Source organism: Astatotilapia calliptera, chromosome 23 (assembly GCF_900246225.1).
Source record: "Astatotilapia calliptera chromosome 23, fAstCal1.2, whole genome shotgun sequence".
In the NCBI taxonomy this organism is placed as follows: domain Eukaryota; kingdom Metazoa; phylum Chordata; class Actinopteri; order Cichliformes; family Cichlidae; genus Astatotilapia; species Astatotilapia calliptera.
The window spans coordinates 10,582,436-10,601,165 of record NC_039323.1 but is presented as its reverse complement, the minus strand read 5'-3'; the positions used below and the strand labels follow the sequence as shown (position 1 = coordinate 10,601,165).

Here is an 18,730-nt window from a genome sequence, read left to right as displayed (position 1 = left end):
GTATATATGTATTCATGTCCATGTGTGGTCCTGTGTGTGTGTATATGTATGTGCACATATATGCATGTATAGATGTAAAAAAAAATAATAATTTTTTATCTCATTTATTTTAATTCTTTCTTTTATTTTGACTACATTGTCCCTCCGTTCAGCACTTTGGACAAGTAAAGCTGACTTGACTTGAATAGAATGCATCCCAGTACAAGCATGGAAATGTACAGCAAATCAGAAATACTTGTGTTTGAATCATAAACAAGTGCACTGTCTAAATTTAATATAATAATAAATGTTTTTGAGATTTGGTAGTAGCGTTGTAAACTTACTGCTTATCAGACACATTATTTTTTCCTCATTTGGTTTTATAAATATTTTATATCCCACTGAATGTAAAATTCTTCAGAGCGTCTTTAGTACATTTTGAAACTCCTGGTTTATTTCCTAATCTCAGGTTCTACCACGAGGAAATTGTAGTTTTTAGACATAAATATATAGAATTTACTTAAAATTGTGTGTATGTGATCAAATTACACCCGACCAGAGCACTAGCAGCCTGCGTTTTCCTGTTCCATCCAGCAGGGGGCAGTGTTCGCCAACAAAACATCCGCACTCTCGGAAACTGATTATTTCTTTGAAAAAGAGCCGTGCGGCTTTGGCGTTCTGTGTAAGGCGGGCTGGCAGTATTGAGTCACAACGTTTGTGGGTTTTCTCAGCTCGGAGAGTGCTGATCCCGCTGTCTGTGGCTCCGTGGGCCCCGTTATCTGCCGTGACAGCGCGAAGAGTCTCTCGACGTGGACGTGGTCAGTTGGCGTGTCCCGACTTGGAGTGACGGCTGTGCGGTCCTATGATTTTCCCGACACGCTCTTCGCATTGGCCCATTTTCTGAAAAACTATATCGCCAACTTCACGTATACCGCAACCTTTTTCACCTCGGTTGGAAGCTGAAGACAAGACGGGCTTCAAGATGTCTGTAGCGGGCTTGAAGAAGCAGTTTTACAAAGCCAGCCAGGTTTGCAAAACTTTTCTTGCCGTTAGCGGCTAGCCTCGTTAGCATGTGCTAACGGTTTGCGGTGAGCTAATGTTTGTAAGAGTTTGTTGTGTTAGTTTGTGGTGACAGCAGCAGACTGTCCGTGTCAGCGTGAACTGTTTCTGTGGGTTTAACACTTAGCTTGTGTCTGTCTACTTTTATTAAACCATCCTAACTAACTAACTTTGGCCGATGTGAGGTTAACTGTAAGACCGCTTGCATGGTCCGCAGGTATCACAGACTCTCAGGGAGTCTGTCTTCTGTAGCTTCTGACTCGGTATCCTGTGGTAAACATTAGCTGTGCCGCAGGGACTCTCCGGGTGAGTCAGAGCTCTCACTTAAAACAAAAGTGTTGGAACTCAGTCCGAGTTTGCAGAATGCACTGAAACCACTTCATCTCCATCGGTGTAACCTGCAGAACGTCTGCTTTCAGCACAGCTGTCTCTTTTCCAGCGGTGATTTTTAGGCTGGGCTCGGATCGGTATTTAGGGCAGCTGAGAGGAGTAAAAAACACAGCACTACATACCACTGTGATAAAAATGCCCCTACTCGCACTAGAAATGTAAAAGTCATGATTCTGGCGTCTGAGCCTCGGTGTGAATGTTTTTAATTTAGGCCATCTCTCAGTGATGGGAGGGGACGGTTTGAGAGGGTTTTTTGGAGGCGCTTTTCTTCCTACCCTGCTGATCTAAGCAGGAAAGACATTTGGGTTCTGCCCCAGCTTCCTGTCAGGAACAGACACAGATCCCTGTTGGTTTGCGTTTAACGGGGAAAATAAGATGATTTAGAAGCTTCGTGTCGAGGTTAGCAGCTCTTACTCTACTGAAAATCATCAGGAGAAGAGATTAAGTGGATTGGTGCGTTAGCAAGTGACCCCAGAAATGAGGTGGAAAGAGTGCGCTTTCCCTTTATTTGACTGCATTGCAGCTGCTCCTGTTGCCAAAACTCCATGAGAGTCAATAACAGTCACATAGCTCAGATTTTCTACACTGGAGGCATGCAGGAAGTTGGCTGTGGAAATGATATCTGTGCCTCGCTCCTCTCATCTGCTTGTTTTTCTCTTTTAACGTCTCTCTTTCACTTGTACTTGTTTTACGAGATAAAATCTTCAAGCCTGGGATGTTCTCGTACAAATTCTGGGTGGGACGAGTTTTTAGTACTGAATGAATACTTAGATACTTAGAAAGCAAAGTACTTTCATGTGAGAGTAACTCTGAATACATCAGCCTTCACGTGATTTAATGGTTGACAAGAGGCAAATATCAGACACCTTTTGCATCGTTTATTTTGTTAGTTTAATAAAACAAAACTTGGCTGATTCTAGTGTGCAGTTAGGAGGAATTATGAGTGAGTAGTCATAGGAGAAAGTCTTGATATGCAGTGCTTATTATTATCTGTCATCTTAAAAATGTTTCTATAAAAACATTTTGTTGGACCACAGCGCAGGCTTAGAAACATCAGCCAACGTTATTCTTTTTAGCTCATGATACTGGGTATTAAGACGCTGCATTCAGAAAAGGATTAGATTACTGGTGAAAGGAGATTACATTTTGATGCAGACTTCATCTGGGATTAAAACCATTTATAGGAGCGATATTTCATCTGCCGTATAATCCCAGAGCTGCTTTTTATCATTCAGAGTCAATTTTTGGTAAAGTGTGCCGGTGAAAGGATGCTGGCATTGGTGTTTAAATAAATAGACAGCGTCCTTTATTTTTGCCTGTGTGTGCATGATGTTCTTACTGCTGAAAGGCACAGAAAAGACTCCCTTCTACAGCTAGTCCATCTAAGAATTATTATCATTAGATAAACCATTGTTTTAATAGCGAATGTCTGTGACGTGAAGTAACAGAAACAACCATTCGCATCCTTTGTATTTGCTGGAGAAAACTTGAAAATGTGGGATAGCTGGTGGCTACTCGGGACAAGTCATAGTATATGACAAGGCCTCCCTTATACCTTCACTTTGATAGCAGGCTCATCTCTTAGCCATCATTTCATTCTGTGCCAAAATAAATTTCAAGTATAGTCGTACTTTAATGCTTACAAATAAAAAGAAACCGGAGTGTTCTTGGATGATTGGGTGGGATTTTTCCCACATTTGACTTGTTTTGTACAAAATTACATAAATGTGATTTGGATAAACGTGACTCGTGATGATGATATTATGAAATCATATTTTTGATAAGAGTTGAGCATTAAGTTGGGAATCACTGAGTAAGACTACTTTTAGCAGCTTCTGATTTTTGTACAAGTTTGACACCAGTGTGATAAAGTACTCTGATTCATCATCGGCTTAATTTGCTGCTTTAGTCAGCAGTACAGTCTTTGGAACAATAGATCGGGGGGTTTGAATCCTGACCAGGGCCAAAGGAGGAGAGAAGCCACTGACATCAAGCGTATTATCATGCATGAAGGGTTTCACCCTGAGACTGTACGCTAAGCAAAAGGCAGGAGGCCGAGGACAGAGTGTCAGAATGATTATCCAGGACAAGACAAAGATCCATGAGTACGTGAAACTTCAGGAAGATAGCCTCAAACGATCATGTGCTCAGCAGCCACATAAAGCTGGTTCAGACGGCCTGATGGCTTCAGGGCAGCTGCTGCAGAGTCTGGCTGCTACTGTCTCACATAAGCGACTTCTAAGTCAGAAGACGTTTGTTGGATGATTGAAGGCGGTCACTGCTTAAATAGGCCTCAGTAAGATCGGTAACCTGGCCATGCAGAGCTTCATATACAGCTGATACATAAGAAAGCGGCTCCCTCTTTCACAGCAAGTAGATCTGTTTGTATTTGATTTGGCAGTTTTACGCCGGATGCCCTTCGTGATGCTGGCCTCGAGAGATTTGTCTCCGTCTGAACTTGAACCTGGATTCTTTCTGCTTGCAGTTAGCCAATATGCAGCTGATTGTGATAAAGGTTTAAAATCTGAAATTCACTGGAAGCTAATTTAAGGAAGGAAGAGTGCCGTGCATCTGCCAGCTAGCTTCTGTTAGAGGACGTAAAGGCTCCTGATCAAGCCTGTTACCATGAGTATTATATCCGTGTTACCCACCAGCAGAGCCAGCAGGCTGTTGTATGCATTAGGTGTGAAATTATTAACCAGGTATAACCTGGAGGGAGCTGGAGTTTAAATTTTAAATAGAGAAGGATGTAAAAATAATTAAAAGCACAAACCTTAGAAGCTTTTTACTTAGAGTAAAAATGACGTAAGACATCATCCGACTTCTGACTTTTAACTCCATAACAGTTCGTTGTGTCTGAGTTTCAACTACCTGAGAATCATAACTTTTTTCCACCAACTGTCTCTTTAACTGCAAACCAGACTTTTGGGATTTGCCATCTTGATGTAATCTTAAGCCAAACAAGAGCTTGAACCTTGTGATAATGTGCAGGTATATAACTAACACCGAGTCATTGTGAAGAACATGATACGTTGCACAGGCTGATCCCTCTGTGTAGCACTGTGAGCTGTTTATACCAAAACCTAGCTGTGATAGGGTTTTTCTGTGGATGCTGTTTAGCTTCTTCTCTTTATGTTTGTGTGCATGTAAATAATGATGTTACACTCACAGTAAAGACAATGCTTGGATCAGGAGAAGAGCTGAGGTGTTGTTTAGTGGCCAATCAATGTTGCCAACAGAGCTGCAAAGGAATAAGATTTGGCGACGTAATAAAAATAGCCGAGTTCCCCATTATGAATTTAATTCTTTACTAAAGTAGGGCCGTGCAGTGCTGTGTAGGTCCTGAGTTGAGGCTGTATCTATACTTGTGACCTCAGAGTCCCTGGTCATGTGATCTCTGCATACAGAAGTAAAGCCTGAGGATACCAGACTGCTGTTAGAGCTACAGCTGAGATGCGGACGTGTTGCAGTGGTTATTCTGTGTGTGTTGAAACCTGATAACCTCAGTGAAACAGATGAAAGACAAAGTTTGTCATGGACACGAGGAAGTTTCTGTGATTCCAGTTATCACATAAAGATTACAAACAGCAGTTTTGAGTCATGTAGGAAATGACTTCAAACAGCTGCTGATGGTTTCATGACCAGCTTAGGGAAGAGCAGGTTGCTGTGTGCAGTGTTTTTCATCTATCCCCGGGGCGATCGTGGCTCAAGAGTTGGGAGTTCGCCTTGTAATCGGAAGGTTGCCGGTTCGAGCCCCAGCTTGGACAGTCTCGGTCGTTGTGTCCTTGGGCAAGACACTTCACCTGGTGGCGCCAGTGTCCGGCAGCCTCGCCTCTGTCAGTGCGCTCCAGGGTGGCTGTGGCTACAATGTAGCTTACCATCACCAGTGTGTGAATGTGTGTGTGAATGGGTGGATGACTGGATATGTAAAGCGCTTTGGGGTCCTTAGGGACTAGAAAAGCGCTATATAAATACAGGCCATTTACCATTTACCATTTATCCCCGCTAAAACCAGCCAGAGTGTTTCCAGCTGAGGCAGACTGTCTCCCGCTGGGTGCTACATGTGGGAGGGTCACTGTGGACAGTGTCCCGACCAGAGTTCATGTTCCAAAGAGGCTTAAGGTCAGGAACACTGTATGTCTCTGAGTAGATCACCGTGGGAAAGGGTTGACTGATCAGCCTTTAATGGAGTGAGGGCTGTTTTAATAATATACATGGATACATAGCATAGACTGGATCCACTGTGTGCATATGGGTCTTTAGCGTTATCATCTACTGTACCTTATCAAAAAGGTTTAAAAGATATTTCTGAAATGTCAGCAGACTGCACGGACGCCGGCTATGAAGGCCTCATGACTCATTAACTCATTACCTTAATTATCCTGCTGACCTTTTGTACTTAATCCACTCCCTAAAAGGGTGCTCTGAGTTGGGGGGTGGCTGAAAATGAGATCCAGGTCATACATGTGTACCGGTAGCTAAAATCACGTATTCTTTGCTTGTGATGTTTCCTGTGTTTCATTAACTGTGCAGACGGTATAAATGTCTCCCTCTGTTATTACTGCATGGTGAAATATTTAACAATTAACAGAGAGCTTGTTGCAGCTTTCCTCAGAACTTCAGCAAACAAGTGCAAAGCAGATTCTTCACATCCAGGTTTTATTGCTCTCACAGTTTTATTGCTGTTGACTGGAATCATAGCAGAACCACAAACAGAGCACAAATTAGTCATTGTGGCTGGCTTTCGTCTTTGCACAACAGGGCTTCCGGGTGATATTAGGCCTCGTTTTGCTCCCTGTTCGTTTGAAAAGCTTCAATATGGTATCATGTAGCCTGTGGGTTATTATCTTGAAGTCGCTCCAGCGCAGACTCATTAAAGAGACAGAATTAGCACTTTCGTTGAATTCAGCCTCCTCAGAAATGTAGATTATTAGAAAACAGAATGTACAGCAGTACTTGCACAGTAACGTTGTTCCTTCATTTCTTAGCATGATCAGAGGCCACAGGCAAAAATCCAAGTGAGCTCTCTAAGATAGTTGCATGCTGTCAACATCAACAAGATCTACTTTGAAATAGCATAACATTGCATTTTTCATGCATTTGTGAGATTTCTGTGGTATTACTGCAAGCTTCTCTGTTGTTCTGAGTCACCCGAGGTTAAGGTTAGGACCGGGCATATAGCACGCCATGCTAGCGGGCACCGACCCGTCTTCCTGGGTGTATGATCACAGAGCAGGCAGTGATAAATTAAAGATGTGCTTCAGCTTGTTTATCTTCTCAAATGAAAACCTTATGAGCAACATTAATGAATTTGCGCTCTTGTTTTCTCAATCCTCTCCCTCCCTTCCTCCCTCTAGATGGTGAGTGAGAAAGTTGGAGGTGCAGAAGGAACCAAACTAGATGATGACTTCAGAGACTTGGAACGGGTAAGAGAGCCATCCTTGTGTAGTCTAACAGAGAAACATGCTGAAGCTGAAGGCCTGTGTGGTTTCACCGAGTACACAGGCAGCATTATTGTGTTATTTTTGTTTGACTTGAATTTACATCCCATGGAAAGCGTTATGTGATCCTATCATACAGGGTCAACAGTTTATCTGCTATATGTTGCACACATCTCAGAAAAAAGAAAAAGTAAAAGTAAATCCTTATAAACCGTTCCTGATTGAGAACCGGCGCTGAAAAATGCCATTTGGACCCACTTTAGGCACAAATGGCAAAGAAATGTCACTGGTGGAAGCTTCCCAGGTTTACTGATGTCCTTGGGTTTCAAACTGTTGTGCAGACAAAACAAGTGAAAGACGTCTCTTTGGGAATGTTTTTTAACCTTTATCTGAAATGTTTCAGGGCAAAACTTTCATCATGAATAAATCCAGTGGAAAGTGCATAGAGCAGCATGTGTAGATACATCTCAGTACGATATAATATACCGATCAAACTTTTTCCAGGTCTGAGATACCTTTACTTGCAGTATCTGACAAACCCATCTCATACCAGTGCTAAATTAATAAAGTGTAACTGTGGAAGAGCCTGGGAGTCATTCTTTTATGCATGACCTTTAAACACAGTTTTCCTGTGAGTGTTTTAAACTAGCGTGACATAGAGCTGGGCGATAGAACGATAACGATATGTATCGCGATATAACTTTTACTCGATAGAGAAATTAAGCTATCGCGATAGACCTCGCCGCTCTTGTCCTCTTAAAATAAAAATAAAAAAATAAAAAAAAAGGTCAGCCAATCCAAACTAAGTAGCGCAGAGCCGAACCAATCACAGCCGCAGCGTCACGTCGCGTGACTTGTTACGTACAGCACAAGTGCCAAGCCGCACGTGTGTTTGTTTGGGAAGCAGCCAGCGGGTAATGGAGGAAATGAGTGTGCCGACTAGAAAAATCAACCGAGCGTGACCGAAGAGAAAACAGATGATGGTTCCAATGCCGGAGAGATTGTCGAACGGAAGAGCCATAGAAGTTCCGTAGTGTGAAGGTATTTCGGCTATTTCAAGTCTAACAAAAAACAGAGTAGCGTGCACTGTAAATTGTGCCGAAAGCAAGTCTGGAAATACAATAAACTGGTGCATGCGTCACGCTGTGCGCCACGTTATTGTTTCGGTGAAATGAATTTCTACAATACTGTTAATTCTACTCTCTGCAGTGTTTAAATGCTTACATATACACACAGTTACTGTCCGTCCACACATACGACTCGGTTCTGCTTCTATGCCCCAGCTTTGTTTACTTTTTCCCACCGAGGCTTCTAGACTTCTGATTGGCCAACATTTCTGCACGGTTAGGAATCTAGCGCCACCTGCTGCTTTGGCATGTTCATAGCAGCATTTTCCTTCATTTCTGCCTTTATGTGTGGACGGGATTATTTTTTAAAACGAAAACGGAAAATCTCCGTTTTCAAAGATACCCGTGTACGTGTGGACGTAGCCTCAGTCTCTGACTGGAAGTGCTAATTCGTCATTCGGCTTTTGTCAGACTAAAGTAACTGTTACAACTGTTTGAAAAGCTCAGCTATACAACAAGGAGAGATTGAGAATTTCCTTTTAGTTCTCAGTTTATTTGATATTGACAAAAGTTAGTCAGTTTTGTCTGTTATTCTGTAAAACAAACTAAGATTTATTTTTAGAATTAATATTTTGTTTCTAAGTGGAATTGACAATTTAGTCTGTTTCGTTTGTTCTATTTTGAAACTTAAACGCTTTAGCGGCTGCCTTTTGTGTAGTTTGCAATATTTGCCTTTATTTATCTGAAAAAGTCTCATGTTCCTTAAGTACATCTACCCTAGGGCTGAACGATTATGGAAAATAATCTAATTGCGATTTTTTTTGCCCCAATATTGCGATTGCGATGCGATATGCGATTATTTTTTAAGGTCTTTGTCTTCTGTATTATTAAACAAAGACAAGCAATACATCATATAGTATGGCCAATACTATATTACATTAATTTTAAACTGTTCTTTCCTGGAAGACAGACCTCTGTTATGATGACATGAGGTGATGCATGAATTGATGACTGACATTTTTATTTAACTTCTTCAATCACAACAGTATATTTGAACATACACAATAGTTTATTTTTAGCTTACAAACATCTGAGCATAAAGTGCTGACAAGGAACCCTGGTGTAAACATTAAAATGAAAGTCAGTACAATGTGCAGATTGCAGAAATATACATAAAAAAAATCAGTGGCTTTACCACACTCAGTTTTTCGACATCTGTGAACTACTAGACAGTCATTCAATTAAAAAATAATATTAAATAAATAAAACTAATAAATAAAAAATACACACATCTTACTGATCTCTGCAGTCAGTAACATTACACATAAAGTGCAAACATAATAGCAATTGTATAAACACACACACAAACACGCCTTTAAAGTTTAAAGGCGTGAAATTGGACGGTCTAGCCTTCTGATTAGCTAATCAGAAGGCTAGTTCTGATTAGCGTCACCGCTGTCTCGGTGGAGTTTAATAAACTCGGCCGTCTGCTTCTTGCTATCTAAAATATAACCAGACACTGGTGTAAATTCTCGACTGTCTCATACTTCTGTTTAATAAGTTTTCTGTTTGACGTTTAGTCAGCTGTGTGAAAACCAAGGAGGAACCCACCCGGGGGATTAATAAAGTTTTATTTTATCTAATCTAATAACTTTAATCTCAGCCAAACCGATTTACTCACGAACAAACAAATCACTGAAAAAAGCCCAACAATAACATTTTTAGGTTGTCTAAGTGACTTATATATCACGTTTAACCCGAGCAGCGAAACTCCGCGGTGATCTGAAAATGATGTGCCGGGAGTTGTGCCGTTCTCGGCCGCATCAGTAACCCTCGAGCTCCCGGCTAGCTGTCGAGCTGGTGGGTAGCAGACGCCTCTGAAAACGTCGAAGCACTTTTGCAAATATGGGATATCTTGATAAACCGAGCAGATATTTGATGTTTACACAACTACTTTCTCGCCTGAAAATATGTTAAAAGTTTATTTTGTGACCCAGAAAGATTAGTATGAGTAATTTTAAAACTTAGTAGCGGCCGCCATTGCTGGAAACTGGAGTTTGGCTGGGCCGCGCTATGAATTCTGGGATATGGTAGTAATTTGGACAGCCTTCGGCGCGTCGCTGTGACGTAATCGGTCTACAAATGCGGCCTCAGGAGGATGCAGCCCATGAATTGTATAATATAATCGCAGTATAATCGCAGCCTTTGCGGTTAGAAAATTGCACTTGATCATGTCGCGATATTATCGCAAATGCGATATATCGTTCAGCCCTAATCTACCCTGTTGAACTTATTATGGGAAATAAATATTTAAATAAAAACAAGCTGCTGATTATTTCACATTTTACTTGTGAGCAACGGCACATTTAAATCTTACAAATATAGTTATTTGGCTTATATCGTGATAGATATCGTTATCGCCTGAAATGAAAAAAACATATCGTGATATGAAAAAATCTCATATCGCCCAGCTCTAGCGTGACATGAACACACAGTGAAGGTTGTTGCTGTAGCTGGAGTGAATTTCTTTCTTTCTCTTTTTTGCATATTTATCCCACTGACATGTTTCAGATCATCAAACAAATTTTAATATTAGACAAAAATAACTTGAGTAAATACAAAATGCAGTTTTTAGATGATTATTTCCCTTTCTCATACAGGTCGCCTGGACTTATTCAGTAATTTTGGCTGTAAAATTACAAAATAATAAAAATTTTTCTGAAACTGTTTGAATTTTGTCTGGAGCACAAACTGTAACTGAGTTACGTTATTTAAGGTTATCTAAAGAGGGCTTATAAAATGGGCCTGTTGCAGGGCTAGTAATGTTTTTAAATGGTTAAGGGGAAAAAAACATCCAGAACACGTGGGAATAAAAATCATAAATTAACTTTGTTAACCACATTTCTCAATTCTAAATTTAATTTCACTGCCACACCCAGGCCTGATCACTGTCGGACCTGTTGAATCACTTAAATAGAAGCTGTCTAACAAAGTGAAGTCAGGCTAAAGGATCTAAAGAAACAGCCGAGAAACAAAGTCACTGACATCCATCAGTCTGAAAAAGTTTAGAGACATTTCTGAGGCTCTGGGACTCCAGTGAAGCAGAGAGATCCATTATTCACACATGGAGAAACTGGGAAAGGTGCTGAACCTTCACAGGAGTGACCGGCCTTCCAAAATTCACCCAGGAGGTCACAGAAGAACTAGAACAACTCGGGCAGCAGGACCATGACAAGTCCACCTCTGATTGGCTCAGAAAGGCTAAATAAATGTTTTGGAGTGTCCGAGTCAAAGTCTGGACTTAAATCAGACTGTACTGCTTCAGCGGGACCTTAAACAGGCGTTCATGCTGGAAAACCCTCCAATGTGTCTGAATTAAAGCATTTCTGCAAAGAAGAGTGGGCTAAAGTTCCTCCACAGTGACGTGAAAGACTCACTGAAGGCATCACAAATGCCTGGTGGTGGAATAGCCAGTTATCAGGTTTAGGGGCTGTTACTTTTGCACAAAGGACAGGTAGGTTTACATAACCTTTTTCTCTTAATAAATGAAATTATCCTTTAAAAACTGCATTTTATATTTGCTTGAGTTATCTTTGTCTAATATCAAAATTTGTTTGATCTGAAACATGTAAGTGTGACAAACGTGGAAAAACCAAGGTAATAAAGGAAGGGCCAAATACATTTCCACGGTACTGTACTTCCAAAGTTGTTTGGCTTTAATGTTAGCTTCCTGCGTGCTACGTTAGGTGTCACAGTGAACTGATAGATGCATGCTGGATGGACTACACACGGCTGAGCGGTTTGGATCTGCCCTGGGCAGCTTGGTGTCTTATCCAGGCTTTCCAGTCGGGATTCATTGGCCGTATATTGGATTTATGCAAACTTATAATATTTATCTTGTTACTGTGACAAAAGTCTGTTTGAAAACACGAACAAATTAGCACACCTACTCTTTCTCTCTGTGCTGTTTAAGTTCTCTGACCTGGGGCTCTGATGCAAATGTATGACGAGAGTGTGTGTTTCTGCAGAAAGTGGACGTGACCAGTAAAGCAGTGGTAGAGGTGATCTCCAAAACATCAGAGTACCTTCAGCCCAACCCAGGTGAGGAGAAGACCGGTTTCCCTGCAGCTGCTTAGATTATTTAAACTCCGGTTAGTTTCACCTCCATTTCCTTTATTTTCACAGCATCGCGAGCCAAACTGTCCATGCTGAACACCATGTCCAAGATTCGCGGTCAGGTGAACAACCCGGGCTATCCTCAGGCTGAAGGGCTGCTGGGAGAGTGCATGGCCAAGTACGGGCGGGAGCTTGGAGAGGACACTAACTTTGGTAAGATGTGTGTCTGTATTCTGGTTTACTGTCATATTTTCATGTCAGAATAGCACTTCTGTGAGTCATTAGTGGTTTTGATGTGTGTGGTTGTGGTGCTTTTGGGTGTGATAAATTTAAGCTTACCCAGAGTGTGCTGAAACGCTTCGGCTCTAAAGTCACATCTCCGCTTTCAATGTCTCTGTGTGTGGTTAAGGTGGCGCTCTGGTCGATGTAGGAGAGGCCATGAAGAGGCTGGCTGAAGTCAAAGACTCTCTAGACATTGATGTCAAACAGAACTTTATTGATCCACTGCAAGGGCTTTGTGACAAGGACCTGAGAGAAATCCAGGTATCATACACTGGAAATGTCTTTTATTAAATATCTTCTTCAAGTTTGAAGAAGCAGCACGATTGCTGTTTCTGTAAAATATTCAATGAAATACCTAAAGCGTCCATCTGAAACTCCTGACTGCTAACGTTAGCATTTTAAATGACAAAAGTCAGTGGGGCCAGTTTCATAACTAAACAGTACATTTTCTGCAGCACTATCTGAAGAAACTGGAAGGGCGTCGCCTGGACTACGACTACAAGAAAAAGCGTCAGGGAAAGATCCCAGACGAAGAGGTTCGACAGGCTCTGGAGAAGTTTCACGAGTCAAAGGAAGTGGCTGAGATGAGCATGTACAACCTGCTGGAGACTGACGTAAGGATTTATTAAACGTGTTTGGCACGTGAGCTTAAGCCTGATCCTTAATCCTGTTCCTGAATCCACTTATTTCTGTCTCTAATAGAGACATGTTTCAAAAATATAACTGTGGACATTTTCAGCCTGGTGGTTCTTTAGATCTGATGCTGATATTACTGTATTATACAAAACTGTAGTGCTCCGTGACCTGGTCAAATACAACCCACCCACAGAACAAACACGCGTTCCAGTAGCTGGACCTGTAAAAACTGATAAAGCACAGCCATTCAGCGCAACACTGAAGACAGCCTGCTAACGCCTGCAGTTTATCAGTCACGACCTTTGATCCCTTTATGGTTCAGTACTTCTTATTCATAATAATCAAACTAATAATGCATCACTGCAAGATAAGGATTCATTTTAGTAATGAAGGCTGGTCGACGGGGATGAGTAGGCTACTTGGGATGAAGTCTGCCAGTTTCATATTTCCTTGTTATTTCTCTGGTGTCCTCCGATCTGTGGCGTGCGTCTGTAATTTTGGACGTTGGAAACTAGCAGTTGGTGGAAAGTTGAATTGTTTCACAGTAAAAATCAGTTCATAATAAACAAAAGAGGTGAAACTCAAAGATGAACTCTGTGTGTGTAGATCGAGCAGGTGAGCCAGCTGTCGTCTCTGGTGGAGTCCCAGCTGCAGTACCACAGACAGGCCGTGCAGGTGTTGGAGGAGCTTTCAGGCAAACTCGGAGACAGGTGCAGTAATGAAACCCGATGATTTAGCGCAGCTGTGCAGGTTTCTGCGTATGTCTTTCAACGTGCTGTGGAAGATGCATTTGTTCATGTTTTTGAACAGGATGAATGAAGCTCAGTCTCGAACAAGACGTGAATACACACCCAAACCCAAACCCGTGTTTGACTTTGGAGACAACAACCATTCAAATGGAGGCTACTCGACCCCCATGGCTCCTCCCCCGTCACGCATCTCGGGTAAGAAACCTTTTAAGAGGACTTAAAAAAAGGTTCAGTGTGAACAAGTTGCCATGTTACAGTGAACAGAGTAACAAAAGATGGCATCTTGGCAAAAGAAAAAGCAGTACTGTCTATTGTTTTGTGTTCATGCTTCCAGCTACAAAGCTGCATTAAAGCACCAAAAATGAGCCGCCCCGGCAGAATTTTAACAGCTAACCCTGCATCTGTTTGTGCCGACACAGCAGATGGGCTAAACCGAAGCAGTGTGCCCGAATAAACTTCAGTCCTTACAAATCTGACACAAAGTCAACTGAAAGTTCTTGGCATTGCCAACAGGATTGCTCAACAAACAAGCGCCACTGAGTCCAGTGAGCATCTCCGTTTGTCTGCTGTGTGAGTGAGGTTTTTTAAAAAATGATGGCACTGAGTTGGTGTGTGTGTGTGTGTGTGTGTGTGTGTGTGTGTGTGTGTGTGTGTGTGTGTGTGTGTGTGTGTGTGTGTGTGTGTGTGTGTGTGTCAGTCATCTTTCCGGCCTTTCTCCAACCGACCTTGTTCCTCTTCCTTGTGACATCATCAGAGGCGACTTTTCACTTGACCAGGCCACAAGGATTGTGTGAGTCACCGGTTATGTGTGTGGTGCTGTTTCTCAATTGTTTTAAACTGGTGTGTGTGCGTTTGCGCTCACTTCTGGGGTGAAATGTAGGAAGTGGACCAAAAGCTGCTTTTCATTGGTTTAACAGATAGTGGTTTATGCATAAAACTGCAGCGAGTATGTGGTTTTGTTTAAAATGACTGACTTCCTGAACCTGCAAATGTTTTTTTTTTTTTTTGCTGTATCTGTATTGTAATGACATTTCAGTTAGGTTTTAGAGGTGAACACAGAAGCACGAGTACACGTAAACCTTCAAACATGTAACCCAGATACAGACACTTTGGTCTCTGCATGGAAAAACTACATCATAACTGGTTTGTAAAACTATAGTTATGTTGGCCCTCGTTCGTTGTATGTGATATTTAATTTGTGCACAGCGAAGCGTCCTGTTTCCATGTTTTAATTTGCATGTCATGGAAGCATAAAACACAAATAACTGACAGGGTTTGTTGTGGCCCTGAAAAGGCCTGTGGGTGTGGCTTTGACTGTTTATGTGTGACCTTTTTAATAAATAATAATGTCTGTCCCCATGTAACTTAACCAGTTAACATTACAGGACAACACATCTGATTGAATGAAGGATTGTTTTCATTTGTGAATCGGTACTAAATCAGCCGTGTTCGGCACAGTTTTAGAGTCTCAGCAGTGTGTTCAGTGTTAGATATTTTTTTTTGCAACTTTTTTTTTGACATTTGTCTTCATTTACTCTTGTTTTTTTTTCCATTCATCATTGTTTTGCACAGTGCAGCGAGCATCATTTATCATCTGTGTGTCCGTGTGTGAACGCTTTACTGTAAACACGTGAGCTCAGATAGTTGTGAAAGAATTTCATGCTTGAATCACAAAAAGAAAAAAGTATGACGGTGAAGGAGAGTTCATCTGATCTGATTCTCTAGATATCAGCACCTGTGTTTTGGGTTGTAAATATAAGAAGCAGTTGGTCCTTTTCCATTTATAGTTTGTGTTGCTGCTCTTGTAAACAGATGAAGACCAGAGAATGGCTGACCAAATCTTTTCCCATCTCTAGCCGTCCCAGTAGTCTGCGGGTTGAGCCAGATACAATGAGAAAATTGTGTGGCAGAGAAAAAGCCCAGTTTGTCTGTGCATGGAGCCTCCTCGCTGCTGCTGATCTCAGTGAGGTCACAGAGAGCGAGAGGGAGGATCTGGTCTTGGAAAGCTGCTGTCAGAGGAAGTTCTTTATGCTTTAGTCTGTTCAGAACGTCTCGTGAGCACAGTTTCCTAATGTTATACTGATGTTTGATGTGACTTGCTTTTCCTGGAACTGACAGTCTGTGACCTTTAACCTTTTCAAATATCCTGCCGTCTTCCTCATCTCTGCTCTGTTTACTGGTCGTTTTCAGCCCCGGAACAGCCGAGCTGCAAGGCGCTGTATGACTTTGAGCCCGAGAACGACGGAGAGCTGGGCTTCCGCGAGGGCGACGTCATCACCCTGACCAATCAGATCGACGAGAACTGGTACGAGGGCACGCTGAACGGCCAGTCGGGATTCTTCCCCCTGAACTACGTCGAGGTCCTCGTGCCGTTGCCACACTAATGCAAAGAGAGGGAGCTAGGAGGAGACTGATGTAAAGGAGGAGGGGAGAGAAGGTAGAATGAGAAGAGAGCGAAGTGGAGGGATGGTCCGCAGAGGTTTCATTTTTCACCTTCGGCTCCAACGTCATCATCACAGAGCACTTTTTGGTCACCTGGAGTCCCGAAGAACTACCCGACCAGAATATCAGCGTTTCACATGGAGTTGTCCAACAGCAAGAAGCGTATCGAGGACTAACTGATGAAACAATTTGTAAGGATTTCTAACAACAAATTAATAATGTAGAAAAAATTAATGTGGGTAATTGGAGCGGTCGGGGTGACTCTTTCATATCGTTTTCTTGTATTTTCAGTCTGTTTAAAACTCAGGTTGGTCACCAGATTAAGAGGGATGGGGTGGGGGTCATGCGTAACTTGGCTGAACATTTTCCTCATTTCAAAGTGAAAACTGCTGGTTTTCACTTCAGCTGTGGACTGGTTTGTGCCTGGTGATGCCACCTGCTGGCATGACTGAGAATTAGTAAACTGAGATGGAACCACACACAACTAGCTGTATTAAAAAAAAATACTGCTTTGATATTTTAATGATAAACTTGAGCCAAATTCTTCTCAGATTTTGAACATTTTCAGGTTTCCCCTGTTGCGTAACGACCTGTTTGTTTTATCCCTGTCAGGCTGTGCAGCAGCACTCACGCTTACTCCGTTCTAGTCTTTGATCGGTGTCCACTCAGCTGACTTTGGTATCTTAGTAAAGTTCAGCTGGTAACGTGTGAGAGGATGTTGCAACTGCACCTTTGTCCTCAAATGAGATTGATGTGTGTGACGGACATCTCCGGCGTCACACAGACCCGAAGGTTGCGCGTGTCCGATGTGTGGAAGAGCAGAGCGGTGTGTTCTGCTGAGGAGATGATGCAGGAGACTTTATAAAATGCAATAGAAACATATCGCTCGGCGTGCCTGTTTGTTTAATGATTCTGTACAACAGCCATACTTTATAACATTTCTGGCCTGTTTGTTAAGTATGTTAACCTTTTCTCAGCCTTTCGGCCCACTTTAGACACCCGTCGGCTACACGCAGAGACAACGCTGCTGGCAGCGTCCATCTCTCTGTCACGCCAACGTCGTCTTAGCTCAGAAACGTCCTCGTGCCCGTCTTTCTGACGCCTCACGGGCTCTGATTCACGTGATTGGTTAGTGTGTTTAGGGCGGATGGAGGCAGACTGTGTAGACAAGGCTGGCTTCTTGTTCTGGATTTGGCCTCGGTGCACACCTGTGGGTGGAGTCTAATCCAATACACCCTGTACAGTCTGAGGGAACAACGTGGAAGTAAAAGGGAACTATTGAGGGAAATGTGCATGTAAGCGGTTGTCCGTTTGGATTATTTTGGAGAACCTTTGTTAGCAAACCTTTCTCTTCAGTGCGTCTGATTTCAGATGCTGAATGTTGAATACACTGTGCAGTTTCTTCTTTTTGGTCCATCACTCCATGCTGCCAAACACCAACTCCTGTCTAACCTGTTTACATCTTTGACCCTTCTGCACTTGGACGCTCACATCAGGTTCGGGGTGAATGTGAGCAGAGGTGTGCTGTCTGGGTCTCACTGTTATCAGAGCCAAGTCTTTGTTTTAGTGCCTTTGGAAAAGAGAGGGGGAGTATCCCAGCTTACACAGCAACCAAAACCTAACGACTTACGATGGTCACAATGTCTTACTGCGTTTTCTCATCGTCGTCACCTTCCCGTGTAAAGGGGACATGCACTTGTGCATATTTCTGCACATTTTGATGACACTACATGCAGTTTCCTGGATATCTTGATGTGACATTTGTCAGCAGGCCACCAAAGGAAACTGTCTCTCTTTCTCAGAGATTTTAATCCCGTTTCAACATTTCTCACCGATCACTCATCGTAAAGGGTTGCATCTTTGTTTCATCGGTCTTAAATGCTCTTTTCACTGTTAAATCCTTCTGACTCTCTATAGTATTATTTTTTTTTATATATACAAGACCTAAAAACCTTTAAATTAATCTCTGCATGTAGTCCTATATTACACCTAGTACGTGTATATCTTAGATTTAAGTTGCTTTTTACTTTTGGTATGAATACAGAATTTAACGACAATATTGTGTCTTGTATTATCACAGTATTTGTACATGCTTCTGTCCTGTCCCCTCATTTCCCTGTTCTTAAAATAAATAAATAAATAAATACAGTTTTAAATGAAGCCGTTGTTTGTAGTGAGGTGTCAAATTATGGCTTTAATGTTGGATTTTATATGGAAAACGCACACAAAAGGGTGCATCACTCGAGTGTGTGTGTGTGTGTGTGTGTGTTCACACTGCTCAAAAAGAATTATGAGAACTTTGAATCATCAGAGTAAAGCACTGAACCTACTCCGGTGCAGGTGTGGCCACAGACCCTTGTTTATCCCTCCTGACTCATTTTTCCGTAGTTTCACTTTTCCTTAGTGACCTCGTCTCCTCTGGTAGGAGCCTATAGTACCTGCGCAACCATCCAGCTCTACCAGGATGAAGCATTCATGGTTGGAGATATCAGGAGATGGGCAGTCTAAGGAGCTCGGAAAGAAAAGCGACTGAACTTCTTTAAGTTTCCTTGAAAACGTTTCATCCAAG

The 18,730-nt window shown here is 42.1% G+C and overlaps 1 protein-coding gene across 2 annotated transcripts; it reads left to right on the top strand.

The window, feature by feature from the left end:
* The first annotated feature begins 623 nt into the window (after positions 1–623).
* Positions 624–18,321, top strand: sh3gl1b (SH3-domain GRB2-like 1b). Of its 2 annotated transcripts, XM_026159291.1 has the most exons (10): positions 624–1,006; positions 6,786–6,854; positions 11,965–12,037; positions 12,122–12,265; positions 12,462–12,595; positions 12,790–12,948; positions 13,577–13,680; positions 13,781–13,914; positions 14,417–14,509; positions 15,910–18,321. In XM_026159291.1, the coding sequence occupies exons 1-10, from the start codon at positions 962–964 to the stop codon at positions 16,101–16,103; spliced, it is 1,149 nt and encodes a 382-aa protein (XP_026015076.1). In that variant the 5' UTR covers positions 624–961; the 3' UTR covers positions 16,104–18,321. The 2 variants fall into 2 exon arrangements, with proteins under 2 accessions (XP_026015076.1, XP_026015077.1); XM_026159292.1 differs by lacking the exon at positions 14,417–14,509 and having other exon boundaries at positions 626–1,006.
* The last annotated feature ends 409 nt before the right edge of the window (positions 18,322–18,730 follow it).

Bases quoted from the DNA above. Each gene is read 5' to 3' on its own strand.
- sh3gl1b (XM_026159291.1), top strand. From the start codon at position 962: ATGTCTGTAGCGGGCTTGAAGAAGCAGTTTTACAAAGCCAGCCAG. The intron at 6,855-11,964 runs GTAAGAGAGCCA...GTGTTTCTGCAG, and splicing joins ACTTCAGAGACTTGGAACGG to AAAGTGGACGTGACCAGTAA. The intron at 14,510-15,909 runs GTGAGTCACCGG...GGTCGTTTTCAG, and splicing joins GACCAGGCCACAAGGATTGT to CCCCGGAACAGCCGAGCTGC.